Source organism: Struthio camelus, chromosome 15 (genome assembly GCF_040807025.1).
Source record: "Struthio camelus isolate bStrCam1 chromosome 15, bStrCam1.hap1, whole genome shotgun sequence".
NCBI classification, from domain to species: domain Eukaryota; kingdom Metazoa; phylum Chordata; class Aves; order Struthioniformes; family Struthionidae; genus Struthio; species Struthio camelus.
Genome location: NC_090956.1, coordinates 8,801,033 through 8,818,105, shown reverse-complemented (window position 1 = coordinate 8,818,105; position 17,073 = coordinate 8,801,033). Strand labels below are relative to the sequence as shown.

Here is a 17,073-nt window from a genome sequence, read left to right as displayed (position 1 = left end):
AGAAGGCCAGGACATACGTTTTCTTTATACGTTATACCGAGGAAAAAAGGGAAGAATTCATAATTAGACAAAAAAAATATATTTGCAATAGCAATTATGCATTGTCCCTAGGTAAAAATGCTACTAGGTAAAAATAGGTATTTTCAGAATCCAGCTCTAGGCTATTTTCAAACAAACGAACAATATCCCACAGTCATCCAAAGTTCAATAAATGCATTATTCCGTGCATCTGACTATCTGCTTGATTAGAATAATATAAAAAAAGTCTTAATTATGCTTTTGTTTATATTTTTTATGAAATTACAAATGGTTAATACTTTCTTATACAAACTTTCTCATACTTTTCTTCTGTAGTTTGAAACGAGCAACTCTGTTTTGTATAAACAGCTTGGAAAGCAAATACAGAAAGTAACTACATTAGGACTGTTTGCTTTTTACTGTTTGCTGTTCTGCCGCTCCCAACTTTGAACACAGAATGTTAACAGTCACACAAAAGTGGTTTCAGAACAAGTTGTAAAAAAATGCACGCAGGCGCAAAGAAATCAGTATTCACCATTTAAGGATAGTCTTTCCCTCACTTCTCCTTCAACAGTACTAAAAACATTCCTTTCAATCAGCTGAGTTCATGTACTAAGTAAATTAAAGTTACAGGAGAAGATACATCATGCATCATTGCAAGAGTCCTCTAGTGCCTATAATAAAAAGTACAGATCCAAGACACTTAGCAGGTTTTTATTTTTGTCAAAAAGCAGACAAAGGCTTTGAACAAGTGTCTTCTTTACAATATAGTTCCTGTTTCTTTGTTTTGTAGTGATATTATAATCTTTTGTCAGAAAGACTACAAATGCTTCCATGACAATGTCACTTTTGTCGACTAAGCACTATCATTTCGGTGCTAGCCAAAGGAGTATAAAGCAAGTGCTGCAGACATTCTTTCAAAAATTCAGCTATTATTTTCAGGGAAGTACAGAACTTGGATTAATTTTACATTCCTGTAAACGTACTACCTCTTTGACTATCGTTCCACTTTCAAAAGTTCAACTACAAAATAAAGTATCCGAGAAATTTTGGTGATGTTCTTGGTCAAAATATTCAGGTAAACTCTCCACAGTGGAACTCATCCAGAAAACTGATTTAGTGCAGGAACTGCTATTATACATTAGCACTCCTAAAATTCTGTTTCAGGAACATTCTGTTCCTGAAATCTTTAAACATTCATCTTCATCCAAAAAAAAAAAACAACTACACATTTTCCCATACTTATTTAATATAGAATAATGTGATCTTCAAAAAAAAGTGCCATGCTTTGAATGCCTAAGACAAGCAGAAATATGCTTATAAAAGTAAAAAAAATTAAAACGTTTCTTCAAAGAGTTGTAAATGAAAATATTGATGGCCTAAGAAATATATATTTTAAAGTGATCTAATCCCTTCCATTTACACATTATTTAGAGTGACATGCCCTTTTCTCAATCCTTTTCCAGTTCACATTAGTTCTGCGAATTGCCAGCTGGAAAACAAAAGTGAAGTGTATGCTTTGAAGTAATTTAATAAAATGAGATTTCACTTACCTAATTCTTTAGAAACTGGAGATTCAGCTGATATCTCTCCAATCTTTGCCAGGCTATCATAATATGCTCTTCCAGCCACTATCATAGCTTATGGAGGGGGAGGGGAGGGAAAGGGAAAAGGAAAGAAATTTAAAACAAAGGTTATCAAAAGAATTTTCCGTTTCCATTCATCTATGATCCCATGAAATTTTGGAGTCTGGGATGGATAATAAGGGAGAGGTATATGGCAATAAGGGAACTCTGCTATCACAGCAAGTCACTCAAGTCCCTATGCTACCTAGTAAATTCCGGAACCAGGTGACAGAAAGACAGGACACCAGAATATAGTAATAGGTTTGCAGCCTGTTCCTGAGTTCCAACTTTCAAGTATATCCAGGAGCAATCTGAATCTGTGGGTAAGTATAGTGCCAGCCATAACCCATTGGTCAGGACATAACAAAATTTCCTCAATATAGATAAGCTGTGTTGGAAAAAAGCAAAACGTAATCCCATATTTACTAGGAATCCCTAGGTCTCTGTCCCATGTTCCCAAAGTTAAAAGTCTGCTAGCCAGAAACTAAGTCTTCACTACTGAGAACTGGCTACTGTCCATGAGAAAGTGAACCTACAGTTCCAACAAGGAGACATGAAGCCCTTCAAAAATAAACCATCCTTTACTGTTCAAGTTAGATGCAACAGAGTAACTCGCATCACAAAATGATGACAAGAAGTGTGGCAGACATGATATATTGGGGAAAAAAAAAAAAAAAAAAGTAAAGCGTGAAAGGGTCAATACATCTTATAAAGCCATTCCTAGAAAATACCATTATGGATAACACTGTGCAGTTATCATAGACTGCAGTGACAAATATGATTCCTTGTCAGGGAGTGAGACCACCAGAGACAAGGAAATCCCAGGATCCTATAGGATCGACTCCGATTTTTCCACTTCAAGGAAACTTCAGGCTCCTTAAGTCTTCAAAGATTAAGTCTCTGAAATTAAGTAATCAAGTAATTAAGTCTCTGACTTAATTCAAAGATTAAGTCTCTTCAGGTTATAAACGCTTATGATAGATAACCAGATTTGGCATTCTTCTTGTAGTTTTCAACTGGTACTACTAGAGTTCCTTAGATTGTTATAAATTACATTGTTCAGCAGCTTAAGCTTTGGAAGATTTCTAGTTTCTGGGATAGATGTGAAAAATTAGCTCAGAATAGCAGTGAAAGCTGTATCCCAAGTGTTTTAAGCAATAAAACCTTAGCCAACAGGTGCATGCACCATTTAAGAAACCTGAAGGTTTCACGTTCTCAACCTGACAGTCCCTAGTGAACCCTTGAACATTTACTTTTCTTTCCAGGACAACTTTTTTTTTTTTTTGGTACCATTTTATTGTCTGTAGTTCAATTCTAGCTTTACAGGAAGCATAAAGCATTTAGTAAGTATCACTAAGGTTTCATTTATTCTCAGTTAATCATTTCCTGGTTATATCTGATTTAAACAGTGAAGCCAGTTTTGCTGGAATGAACGCAGAAACATCAAGATTCAAACTGCAGGGAGGCTAGTAGTGAGCAACAGAATACATATATAGTAGATCTGCACCACGCAGTGGTTTCCTGACACTTTCAGGGTATCTAGAACGGATCTGCATACTACAAAAATAAAGAAAGTATGAGGGGAAAAAAATGGCAAGGTTTTATTGTAAAAGGCAGTAAAAAATATTTATGAAGTCTTTATTAATTTTTTTGTTATAGTTCATTTTTTACCCCACAGTGTAATCCAAGCAGACTCTCATTGTTGACTTGAGAATATTCTTTTTTGGGGAAAACGGTGATTGCCAATTACACCATTTTAGGCCTGTATTTTATCATTTTTACTAGCAAAGGTGACATCTTTGGTTACCTAACAGCCCTCCCTGACAAGCCTGAAACAATGGCTTCCGTCTTCCAAACGGAACAAAGATTCTTTCTGAGGTTTCAGGCTCTTTTGCATTACACAAGACTCATTTCTTTAAGCTACTTCTTGCAGGTGCTTCGTATTCAAAGTTGCTGCACAGAAGAACTATAGTGGTGCTACTGCTGGAGCAGTATGCCACAGTCCCGTGAGCCAAGGGTTTATGCCAATGCATCTTTGCCTATCTAACGCTTTCTCAAGCTAGCCCCATGTCATTCTTATCTTTCAATATAGGCACACCTATGGGGGGGGGGAAGGGGAATGTGTGACCTTTTCCTGTGCTTATGAAGTTAATGATGAATTCCACCTGTAAAGTCTTTTAGGGTTACTGTGGCTGGTAAATTGTATTTCTGAAGAGAAGGAGTTTTGACCTTTTAACCTCAAAATGCATAAAGAATACACTATAAAACTTACAAAAGCTTCTGATAGATTTATGTTCTCTGTCAGCCTGTTCTGACTTGCTTGGAAAGCTGCAAAGTGTTTGACTGTTTAGCAACAGAATATTTACTCCTTGTTACAGATCTATTTACGCTGCTGAGCGTTTATGGAGAACAGCCCAAAAATGACTTTAACGTAGTTTCCCATCAGTTGCAATTAAACATTTAAATCATGTGAAATTAAACATTCATACTAGATTGCTGATGACAAATTAAATAATAATAAAAAAGAGACACAATATAATGTATCAGCAGTAAAAAATGAACAAAAACACTCTCAGAAACTGGTATGAGATCTTCCAGGTAAACACGGAAACACTTGTTATTACTTCCGGTACTACCTAAAATCTGTGAACTACATTTGCTAATAAGTCAGTTTGGGTATTACTGTGACTAAGTCAACATTTCCTTATTTTCATCTCCAGCATGCTCTGGTTTTATCTTTTTCTCAAGCCTGATCTAAAATTTGCATGAAGGGATATTTCCGTGCCTACTTGGCTATGCACTACCTCCGCAGGATCACATTTCTCAGAGTACTAGATTACGTGTAGGGTAAAGATATGCCACAGACTGGAAATAAAGTAAAGTTAGAGATTTTTACTTTGCTTTAACATGATATCCAGCAGCTCGACAGCTCTGCATAAGTGAAAAGGAGCAAGCTTTAACAGGTCCTACAATATAAGCTTTGGCAGTCTAGAGCACAGTCTCGAAAATCCATTCTTACATGAATAGTTTCTCCGAATTCAATAACGGAAGTAAGCAACCGCAGTATAAAAAGTCTGAGAGATGAGGACCTTAGATTCAAATTTATACATTCTGATTTTTGACTCCATTAGAAAGATACCGTCAGATTTAGTATGGATTAAAAAAGAAAAAAATTCTAATGCATTCCTGTAACTCTTATGCATTCAAATTGTTCTGTTTACAGGATTACTTACCTGCACTGCTACATGTGTACAGGTGAGCAGGAACAGATCTAAGAATGGGAAGTACCTTTGGAAGATACTTCCAGGAAAAAGAACACAATGTATGTAACAGTTTGCTTTTTCCATTTATATCGTGCTTCTAATATAGGTTATTTATACTTCAGTTTATTTTGCAGTAGCTCTATGTGTAACTGTTTGGGATGCAGTTTCTGCTGGACAGTGTCTGAACTCAGTCAAAATCCTGTTTCCCCTCTCATTAAAAAAAAGGGGGGGGGAGGAGATGTGCTTGTTTTTTTGTTTTTAATACACAAAAATTCAACACTGAGTTTAAGTTTATACCCAACCCTTATATATAACATGTACATTTAAATGAAAGTTAAACCTTTTTTCTAAAGTTTACATACAGAAGACTTACCGTTAACAGCTTTTTCATAGTTCTTCCCCAAGTTTATTAAATTCCTCAATCCTGGATTGAACTGTTCCATAACATTCTAGTGAACAGAAAATAGATTTGTGTTATAGTCAAGACAGTTCAACAGTGGATGAAAATCTTTGTCTGAAGGACGCTTAGGTCTAGATTTATGTTTCCTATGTTCAGCCTGTGAAACCTAGTGGACTTGGTGGGAAGAGGAAGAGGGCAAAGGATGGAAGAGAAAGAAAATTGAGCATATAAGATCAACAATTAAAAAAAAAGTTTTAGCCTAAACTTCTATTTCAGCAGGAGTTAAAGAGAAATCTGGTTGTTTATTATGTAAAAGGATGTCAAACATATGATCAGATTTTGAGGGAGAAATAAGAGTGAGAGAAATACCTTTTCTTCACTGCTAATTATTTTAGAGAAATTAGACAGTAACAAAAACTTTCTGACAACTGTTCAGGATTTGGACACTGCTAAAAAAAACTGCTGGAAAAAGGAAAAAAGAACCTGAGCAGACACTCGCCTGAGGGCAGACTTAGCGCTTCCTATTTACATGCCACAGAGGAAACCGAAAGATCACCTTTCCTAAGTTGCAGATAGCATTTAGGGAGAGTAGTTCAGACATTTTTTTAGTTTGAAAATGCTGTATTTTATTGTGTGAAGCTATAGAATTTCAGAAAGGAAAGCGAAAACTATTGGCCTCATTTAAGAGGAAGGAGAAAAAAAATCCCCTGCAGCTGCTTTGGCTGTTAAGTACCCCTGTTGGCTGGAGCAACCAGAATTTGGAATCCAGCAACCCAGAGCGCGACTGCTCTCACACCCAGCACGTTCTAGAAACTGGTGAAGCGGTAGCAATCGTGACTGGCAATTTCACAGGGCAAGAAAACAGCTAAACAGTGAACAAAAAGAAGTTTCAAGTCTTTGCAGAAAAGAGAAAATAACTTAAGCTGTGCCATATGAAAGCAAATATCAAGTTTCCCCAAGTTTAGAAGTTGTGGGGGGAAAGGGCAGGAAGAAACTTTGCCCGCTCCAAAAAGAGAAGTCACCCACAAATCTGAGCTGTCCCTGCTGCATAGGAAAGTTTCAGTTTTCCTCTTTCCAGGCAAAGACAGTAACTATATTTTTTCCAAATCAATATCGCAAAATTACTTTTACCTTATGAGCACTGAAAAAAAAAGAAAAGAAAAAAAGCAGATATGCTGATATAAATACAGCAGTTATTTACTCCCGTGAATCATGCCCTTTAAGGTGTCCTGAATACGCGTAGCATAAGTAGTGGTATTCCAACATTTTGGATGTTGGCAGTGAACTTTTGAACAACGCCTAATAGGAGTTTAATTCCTATTTGAAAGATACCCCGAGTTACTCTTGTTTGGTGGCTAGCTGGTTTCTTCAAGTAGAATTGCTATCTGAATTAGGTTTAAAGATACAGCAGCTTTGTTTAAGCTCTTCTACTTACAGAAACGTCTACAGCTGACCAAGTATTACAGAATTTGCCAGATACACTTACATGTGCCATTTAAAATTGGTAAAGCCACACTGCTCCAATCCTTCCTTTTCTCTCTTCCATACAAAATACAATTGCATATAATACCAGCTGCAAAGTCTCGGGAACACTTTGGTAGTGAAGACTTATTTATCTTAATATAAAAGCCCCATATTTCCACAGAGCAGAGCCTTAAACTTCTCTAACAAAAGTAACCATTACATTACTCTAAAAATATTAGAAACAAAGGAGGAGCATGTGGTATCTGAAGACACCAGTTTCTTGATTTTGTTACTATTTTTTATGGCACAACTTGCATCTTTCTGGGTGTTGTTCAAACTGCAGAACTTTCAAGATCGAGGAATTCAAAACAGACACTTTCTGTTTACAAGAAACAGAAGACACCAAACAAGTGAAATAATATCAGGCTTTTGTCCGTTATGCTACTAACAGAATGAAAATATTTATATTTAGTACATACACAGACCCAGAAAGAACCAGAATACCATCACATTTGTCTTATTTTCAGGCCAGGTTACTTAGCCATTGTAACATTTTATTTTAAATATAGTGCCACCATGATGACTTGTAGTTAATTTAAAAAGCAAAGAAAAGAATTAGCTTCAAATTCCACCACTACTTCAGATTTCACCAGTACTTAGCAGTCACGCTAAGTAATTATTTTTACGCAAAACTCTTAAAATATTTTCACTATTCATTTCCTTATCGCATTACATACTAGACTGGTGTCATTTAATATACTTGACCTCTGTATATAGTTTTGCTGGAACCGGATAAAATTATAAGTTCACATATGACACTGAGTGACATCCTTTAAGAACGGACTTCAGTGTGAACTTAATGTCACCCAACCCGTTAGAGTGCCGATTTTGAGAATGCATGCAATCATTCTGTTAATTGTCAAAGTATTTTTTTATTATTATTTTTTCTTTTTTAAGTTGGTCTCATGCACTACAAGGCCTCCACTACTAGCTCATCTCTCCATCTCCCTGATACCATGACAAAATATGAACCATCAGCATCTCTGTTTGGGATCAGTACAACTGCTTCGTCCAGGCAAGCCAGAAAGATTAAGGTCAAGAGTTTCCTTTTAAATCTATAAATTTAACTATTGTCAAGTCTCTGACTTTCCATTTTCTAGGTAATGGAATTGAGGAATCTGTAATCCAAGCAATTATTTTATCATTACTCTAACAGTGACAGATGATATGTCATTACACATCGGTATCACAATTCCGAGTGAACATGATACCAAAAGATATAAAAGTATTTAGGTTCTGATAGTGGTACAGCATATACAGCACAAAACTGGACAGAAAAGTAGCCCCGCTGCCTTTATTCGTACAAATTAAACACAGCTGGGACTGGTTTCTGATCTATACTATTAAACTCTTACCCATACAAACACGATCACTGCAAGCAAACTGCCTACCTACCTACCAGGGTCTTTCATCTGTGTTAACTCACAAACCACATCCAGAAATCTTTGGGGAAAGTGATTCAGTTTGGCCAACAATGCCATGGGCTATTCTAGCAACTTAACAGCACGGAGTTTCAAGCTCCCTTGCTGCCCGCCTCTTTTGCTCTCCCCACAGCTGAAGCAGTGTTACTCCGTGCCTTTGCTCAAGTGCAAAGTTGTCTCTTCCTAGTCCCATCTTTTTGTTGTTTCTTCCCAGCAGAGTGATAAAGAGGAGGTCTGCTGGCATACAGGGAGTCAATGAATCATGGGGAAAGAATGGGTGAATTAGAGGATCGTGTCAGGATATGGAGTTCAAGGACGGGGGGGAGAAGAAAGACGTGCAGAAAGTGGAGAGCATGCACATGCATGGCGGGCAAGAATCCCAGTGCTACCTTGCACTGCTGCCCCACACTGGAAATTGTATGCCCGAGAGCTAGATCCTGCTCTCCCCTCCCCAACAAGAGGTTACAAATCAAAGCCCTTACCCCTCTACACCCTTGTCACCTACCCCAAAATTTTAACGGTAACATGATAACTGCTGGTCTTGAAATTCTGATTTTTGAAATGAATATCAAAGATTCAAGTGGATTCCAGTTTCCTTGGCATCTTCCAATTCAGATTCCAAACTGTGTAAATGGTGATTGCACCTGCATCATTAACTGTTTGCATTTCAGAAGTGAATAAAACCCAGCAAGAACCTTCAAGTGCTCCCTCCTCTGAAACCAAACACCGCAGTTCTTTGCTTTCACCAGCAGACTTCATATGCATCAGGTAATCAGGTTCAGGAGATGCAGACCATGCTGTGAAAATACAGCAGGTCCACTGAAGTACAGAGCAGTCGCAGGAAGAATTCCAGTACATCTGCTCAATGTATATGTAAAACTGCTGGGAAAGATGAAGGAACAATTTATAGCTCAATGCCTTCAGTAGTTGGAAGGCATACAACTAATGGATCTTTTCTCCATCAGACCAAGGAGTCTCTGGAAGTTTTTTCAATCCCTGCACTGCCACAGCGGTTGATTGTTAGCAGAAGTGTCTGAACCTGTCTCTAGATGGGAATGCCTGAGAAATGGCAAAAACCTTAGCAGTGGAAATTCCTCTTTGGAATTTGCTTGGTTTAACACAGGCTATGCTTAGCTGATCCTCACAGCTCTGTGAAAGGCTCATCTACTTTCCTATTAAAGTTTTGTATTTGATAGACAGATACAGAACTTAATTTTGGATACCTAGAAGGTAATTATTTTATCTAACGAAATAATTTTTAGATCATTTTTCTTCTCTTCAGCAGTAGAAAGAGGCATAAAACATGTTTTTTTCCTACTGAAAACTTGATCCTCAGAGCAAACAAAAACTTGACCTGGTTTTTAGAGCTCTTTTTATAAAGTTAACCACCGTTGCCATCTTTGAAGTAGTGACATTCCAAAAGACACATTCCTAAAAGAAATATCTAGAGCACTTTTTCCAAAAAGAGAAACCGCTCAGTGGCAACTCCTTTTTCAGGATCAGATCAATTTGGTGTTGCTAAGACATGTCAGATCATTTAAAGTGATTTTTGTTTAACTTCAGAAGTTACAGGGTAAAAAAAGCTGCTCAGAAATCAATTTGCACAACTAATTATTTTCAAATGATACTTCACTACTTTACAGCTTCCCTCATTTACAGTTTGAGGAAGGGGTCATGAAAACGACTGTAGCAGAACACCAGTACAAAATGGCAAATCATACATTAAAACCAGATTTGAAAAATTCCAAAATAGCAAGGACAAAGGAGCACAGAAGAATTTCCAAGCAAGAGAACTACAAAAGCCTCAAACAGCATCAGGATCGTGTTATCTACCATATTTTACAAAGACATAGTAGTAATACTTCTGTTTCTATCCAAATATACAAGACAAAGTAAAAAAAATAAATAAATAAAGCTGAGAGATGAAGTAGCTCATGGAAGGTCACAACACCTCACCTCTACTGTGAGGAACATAACCTAGACCTCCTAATTGCCAATCTAGTGTCCTATATTCTGGTGACACACTACCTCTCACGAGCACAGTAGTTAACTAGAAGAGGACAGGAGGCACATGATTAGATCCTACAGCTCTCTATTATTTAGGATGAATGGAAATGAAGGGAAACACTTCCAAAATAGGTGCCTGGAAACATCTTTTTATGCAGAGAATTTTATAGTTGGCAGAAGTGACCTTCCATGAAGAAGCCCGAGAAATGTATTCTGGTCATTCAAGTCAATAAATCATTGTATAATCCGGCATAAGAGTTGCTATGGGCCTTTCACCACATTAAACAAATGAGAGTTAACCAGCCTGGTAGCAAGGAGCTGACTGAAGAGGAACAAGCCTGGTATTTCCACTTGTTATGTGTACATATTATCTCCTCCTCAATTCCTGACACTCATAAACACTGTTAATCTTCAAAACAAATGAGAGCCATTGTACAAATACCTTCCTGTCAATCCGCAGCTTTGCCTTTAAGTAAAAGGCACACCTCGCAGAACAATAGCTCAGCAGGTAGGAACATAGCTAAACAATGCATAGATAGACTCCCTGTAGTTTCAAGTTTACATCCTGCAGGCACTTTTACAAGAGCGGATAACAATGTATTTAGATGGAAATCTGAAATTGTAAAACTAACACAGAAAAGTAGGTCTTGATGTCTAATATTATGCGTATTATCATCACTACAGCTATTGTTAGCTAACCTTTGTGTAGTCACCGATAATTGTTACTTTTTTCGAAAAAAAAGCAAAGCTGGATTTTTCAGAAAAAGCTTTAGCATTGCTATATTATGTTTTAGAACTCACTTGAGAAGATTCAAAAAAAAAACATACAGAAAGCAAATCATAATGTTGTGTAGCACTTAAAGCATTTTGTACATTATTGCATCTTAGCTTCCTCTCCAGCTTTGGAAATCCACAACAAAGCTTTTAAAAGGCAGGATAAAGCCCTTCACACATCTGCTGTTAAGTTATCTCAGTTGTAAGTTAGCACACCAATTTTGTTTTAAAACAGGTTTAACAATGAAAAAAAAAAACAGGATGCTGGTGTTTATTCAAAAAGGCTAAATCTTATGACTAATTATTAGCTTGCTGGACACTTTTTGTTTAAGAGAAACATTATTAATACATTACCCATCAAAGTGTTTCAAATACAGACTCAGGTTTTGAACAGGTGACCCAATTTAAATAGGCATAACTCTAATTAGGTCAAAAATCAATAATCTGTGCTAAGATAAACTGGCTTTTATACACAAAAATAAATACCTCCCCCCAGCAGTTATAAATATATTTCAGTAATTCAATTCAGTCTTACTGCAGCATGTGCTAGGACCTTAGGTGAATTATAACTACCATAGATAAGTGTCCTAGTCTAATCTAATGGCAAACCTTTTTTAAAATATGGAAATATGGAGGTTAGGTTTTTAACTGATCAGCTATATTTACATTACAAAACAATTTAGCCAGTAAAATAATTCTGTGTCCCTGTTCAATCAAAAGAACACAGCACTCCATGGGATAAACTAACTTTTTTTTTTTTTTTTTTAAATTGTCTTATTTTACACTTTGGGTGACTATCAAAAGTTTTGGGTAAAATTTACTCGAATGTAGAGAAATACATTTTTACAAATCAATGCTTTTTTAGTGTTTTCTACTAACACCAGTGAATTGCAGCTTATCACACTTTGAGAGCTCCGGATACCTCAAGCCACAGGAGCAATACACGAAACACTTGCACAATCCTCAGACCACAGAGGCGGAACGACAGGTTTGTAATTCAGTATTTTCTTGCTGTGCCCCACTCCCCTTCCGTTATAGCCTATGTCACAGTTCGGTGACAAATTGACCGTTCCCTCCTATACAGCAGATAAAAATGAAATCGTAGTAGCTGTGGTGACGCACCAAGAAGTCATAGTTTTCCTGGAGTTGCAGAGTGGCATCGTTTGGGGGGGGGGGGGGAAGGAAAGGAGGTCACACCGTGGCCCTTCACGAAGTGCCACCTCACTCCGGTGAGGTGCAAGGGCAGGGCAATGTTATACCAGCGAATCTTGCAGCAGCGAGTCTTCCTTGGTGAAGCAAAGGCTGTGGCCTTCTTTAGTCATAGGCTCCCACACCCTTGGGCTGCATTGCGCACGTGCCATTCCCATCACGCATTAGAATGATTCTTCAGGCACTACGTATAGAGTAAATGTCAGTCTTGATTTTTGTGTGCACACACGCGTGTGCTTGTGGATTACGGTGTTTATTTAGTCAGTTAGCTAAAAAATGTTGAGGTATTCACTTTCCCATGTTGCTGCCCACAGAGAAGGGGAATAAGATAAAAATACAAGGTCAGTATTTAGCCACCCAGTGATGTTTGTAAGTATATTTTAAAGCTTTGCTTACTGCAGGTTGCTATGTATTTAATAAATCCAGTGGATTAGCACTATAAGGAAGTGAGAATGGAAAACAGACTAGCAAGACACTGAATTTCCTTTTCGATTATTTTCCAGCTCACCTCAAAGTTGGTGTTTTGACAAGTTGAAAGCCTGTGTTTGTTCCTGCAGTACACAGATATGTCATTATGCTACATTTAATAGGCTCGATCTGGGGAAACCATTCTTCTTTGTGGCAGGTATGGCCACAAATACCAGTATGGCCAACTAACAGTATCAGCCTGGTGTTTTAAGTGCTATATTGCTCTCATGGTACACAGGAAGAGCAGAAGTTAGGTGAACTTCATTCAGCAACGGAGAGCATGCTTGCAGCGCAGGCCAAGTCACCGCAAAAAGAGGTGTTCGTTTGTTTTAACTGAGGTAGGTGTAACTGCACTAACAGCAACCACCGAATACGCAGGCTAGTTCTCTCAGTCTTTACTTCTTAAGGGCAATTTTCAAGATTTTAGCTTTGATATAGCAATAACTTTTTTAACCAGACCCAGAATCCCTTCTCTATCTGAAGGAGCTTTCATACCCTATCCGGATAAGGTTTCAATCTGTAATGAGGGCAGGGCAGGAGGGTTTCCAGCCCTGGGAGTACTCGCTGTCTGCTGTGACATACCAGACCTCTCAGAATACCCACAGAGAAGACATTTCATCACACTGTCAACATTAACTTTGTATTACCATGCTTTTGCTGGTTGTTTCATTTGAATAAGTTACGGGGAAAAAAAAAAAACCCTAAAAACAAAAAACCACACACACACCCCAGGTAAACTTTCCCAGGAAATAAGTAATGGAAAGAAAAAAAGCCCTTCTATTTAAGAGGTTTGTCATTACTTTGAAGCCTATTTTATATTATACACGTTAAAACCATATGCAAGCATTTTTCTCCCCTCTCCTCTGCAAAACTCTGCACGGTGGCAGCCAGCAGACACAGCAGCACATTCCTTCGGTGGCACAGCCCTGGCACCACGCAGGCCACGTAACGGCCAGCTTCCTCGGCTTCTGCTCCTTGAGCCCTTATTTACAGACGGCTTTTCTGAGAAAAGCGACATTTGTGCTTGATTACGGCCTTGCCGTGAATATAACCGATAAAAGAAGCACCCCAGGCTGTTTAAGAGAAAGCTACACAGATTCTAGTGGAGGAAATTTACACTCAAGTAATCTTTTTTTTTTTTTTTTCCTTCTCCTTCTTCAGCAGTTTTGCCTGAATTTGATACCTACGTCCAAAGCGAGTAAACAGAAAAAATAAGGTGACCAATATACCAATATAACTGGGCTGCTTGAAGAAATAAAGCAGCCTGAAGCGTGTTGAAAAACTTACTGTGAAATAATAAATGTTTTTAAAGGCCTTTAAAGTATAACAACAACAAATCTTCAGAAATACGAAAACATTTGATAGTAAAAGAGTAAGATTTAGTAAACTAGAAAAAAGAACAGTCCCCTAGACAGTCTTCCCGGGGGCCCAAAGCTGCCAATGCACAGCTGCTGTAACTCCACTTGCACGTTTAAACGCATTCGCAAATTTTGCGTGCTTTTTCTAGTGCAACACACAAGACAGAGCGAAGATTGTGGCTCCAACACTGCAATCATTCCTCAGCCAAAGCTGCGTTTTTTTTAAGGCACTTTTCCTTGGTGAAGGAGGCAACGTTCAACTCGACGCGATTAGAAACAGCGCACTTTGCATGGGCACAAAGCAATAAAAATACCAAGTTTTTAATAGAAGCCGTTGAGTTTGTGGAGGGAGGAAAAAAAAAAAGGTTCCGAACAAGCGTTTGTTGCCAATACCCAAAATAACGCTCGCTCTGCGAACGAGACGTTTCAAGAAGTTTTGAAGGCTGCCCGGAGGGCCGGGGCCGCGCCGCGGAGCCGTCCAAAGCGAGAACCAGGCAGCTCCGGACGCCCCCAGCGGCCTCGCCACCGCCGGGCACCGAGGGAGGGGAACCCTGAAGCACCCCCGAGTCCGCGAAAGAGGAGGAAAAAACCGCCCGAGGGCGGCGAGGGGCGAGGCCCGCCCGAGGGAGCCGACCCGCCACCCCACACCATCCCCCCTCGGCGCGGCGGCCTCGCCCCTGAGGCGGCCGCCGCCGCCGGCCCCGCGCCCGCCAGCCGGGGCAAAGGTGGTGGTGGTGGTGGTGGCGGCGGCCGCCTCCTCCGCCTCCTCCTCCTGCGGCGGGGCGGCCACACTCACCCTGTAGGTGCTCTCCGTGAGCCTGTTCACCTCCTCGGGGTTCCGCGACATGGTGGCCCCGCAGCCGCCGAGCGGGCGGGAAGAGCTCCAGCCCGCAGGAGAGCGCCGCAGCCACCTCGCCTTCTCCCTCCGCCGCGAAGCAACTGTCAAAAACTTGTGGAACCGGCCGGGCAGCGCCGGCGGGGGGGGGGGCGGGGCCGCCTGACGCGGCGCCACTGGCTCGGCGGGCGGGGCGGCCCCGGCCCGCGCCGCCTCCACCTGCGCCGCCGCCTCCTGCGCGCCTCCCCCCCCTCCGCCCCCCCCCCCCGCTCGGGCGGCCCCGCCACCTTGCCGGGCCGCAGCTCCGGCGCGGGCCCCTCCCCGCGCAGCCGCAGGCGACGCCTCGGCCCCCTGAACGAAGACACGTCGAACGAGACAGACGAAGAATTAGTTCTGTAAGGATTAATTAATTCGAGTTGTAAGAAATTAATTCGTTTCGCCCTAACGTGACAAGCGAGGTGGGGGGGTGACCCGCTTTGCCCCTTCCCCGCCAGCGCCGCGTCAGGCAGGGCCCGGCGGTTCCCTCAGGGCCTTTCAGGCCCGGGAGCGGATTTTCGTCTCCCGAGTCGGGATCCGGGGTCCGGCCAGCGCTCCTCGCCCGGAGCCAGGCCGCCGCTGCCCGAGGTGCGAGACCGCAGACGAGGCGCTCTCCATCCATCCATCCATCCATCCGTCCGTCCGTCTGTCCACCTGCATCCACATGGCCATCGCCACGGCCTTGGGGCGTCCTTGGGTTACCTGCAGCCAGGCAAATGGGGGAGCAAATGAGATTGCAAGCTGACTTTTTCTGATTTTTTTTTTTTGTTAATATTTTCATACAAAACAGGGCCCCCCAGCCTTCTTCCTTCATGGGGACAAAAGGCTGAGGTAACCTGTAAGTTTTTGTGGAAAATCTCTCAGAGGCTGTGAAATCAAGGCACCCCAGTCGCAATGTCTTTCTGGTAATGTAATATCGGCCCTATCTTGAAAGAGCTGGTGGGAATTTCATAATCCCAGGTATGTGAAACTCAGACCCGCCTGTAGTCACTGAATGCGCGAGATGTGATGAACGTTCTTACGTGTCAGACATCCTTCTCTCGGTTGTTGTCTCCCCCTGGGTTTTTTCCCCACTTTATTGCTGCAGTAAAATCGCAGAAGGCATGCAGCAAAAACTGGACTTGGAACGGAACCCTAAACGTTGGACTCTCTTGTGGGAGAAGGTTGTTATGGACTCTCTTGTGGGAGGAGGTTGTTATCAGGTTTCGACAGTCGTTAACATTTGTTTATTCAAGTGTGTGTTGGTGTTTGTGCCTTCAGAGCTTCAATTTACCTTTTGGGGAAAAGTGAGAAGGTGGAGCATTCTCTTGAATACAGCTAAAATGCCAGGAAGAGAGGGAGTTTTATGCGATGTCACCCTCCCAAGCAAAGTCTCCTCAGACTTCTGGTATTTATTATATTAATGGCCTTTCCATAGTAATCCAATTTATAATGTTATCCTATAATTACAGTGAATTGTTTTGGGCCCAAGTCTGCAATTTTTGTTCCAAACAGTGTTTACCCGTACAGACGGTCCTTGTGAACTTGATGTGGCTGTTGGCCAGGGCATGGGATGAAGAATCAGGTTGTTTCTCCCAACGTCTTTTGTAACGTCTTAAGAGTTTTTTATAGCTTTGGAAACACATTGTGCCCAGTTACTACTGCCTTTGTGTCACCGCACACTAATAAGTCAGAGGATATCCCTCCTCCTTGCCTGGCAGGCAAATCTGAGGGAGCAGGTACCCAAAGGAAGCTGCAGAAAAAGACTTTCCCTTTCCTGACACTGCACTTCCTAAAGGAGTTGGCAGTTTTATAGCAGGATGTGTATTACTCTCTTTAGGGGTAAAGCATTTGTCTTATTTCCCCTGAAAATAAGGGAGCTCTGGGAGATCACCTAGGATTCAGCTTGTTTCTAGTTGGCATGTGAAATTCAGGCATCTTTAGGATGTTTGTCCGTGTTCCCTTATAATAAAATGGCAATGTAAGTGTTAATAAAGTATGCGTATGAGAAAGAAAGGAAAAGGATAATTTATATAGGCAGAATAGCTTTAAAATGTTCTGATACTTAATATATTCTCAAGTGCTGTGGGGAGGCTCAACATTTCAAAATATATATTTCTAAAAATCCTTTACTTTTCAAGCAGATGTGAATGTTT

At 40.5% G+C, this 17,073-nt stretch overlaps 1 protein-coding gene and 1 long non-coding RNA gene across 2 annotated transcripts in view; one reads left to right on the top strand and one right to left on the bottom strand.

The window, feature by feature from the left end:
• The window catches only part of BAIAP2L1 (BAR/IMD domain containing adaptor protein 2 like 1), a 44,095-nt gene extending 29,030 nt beyond the window's left edge, over positions 1–15,065 (bottom strand). Inside the window, exons 1-3 of the mRNA XM_068908811.1 lie at positions 14,864–15,065; positions 5,280–5,355; positions 1,572–1,658 (exon numbers count right to left, since the gene is read on the bottom strand). Of these exons, the coding sequence (XP_068764912.1) occupies positions 1,572–1,658; positions 5,280–5,355; positions 14,864–14,914 (214 nt within the window). The 5' untranslated portion in view covers positions 14,915–15,065. The remainder of the gene's footprint in view (positions 1–1,571; positions 1,659–5,279; positions 5,356–14,863) is intronic.
• Positions 8,885–12,847, top strand: LOC138061099 (uncharacterized). Its single transcript, XR_011134741.1, has 3 exons — positions 8,885–9,019; positions 11,927–12,020; positions 12,745–12,847. It is a non-coding gene; the product is annotated as an uncharacterized lncRNA (long non-coding RNA).
• Positions 15,066–17,073: the final 2,008 nt, after the last annotated feature.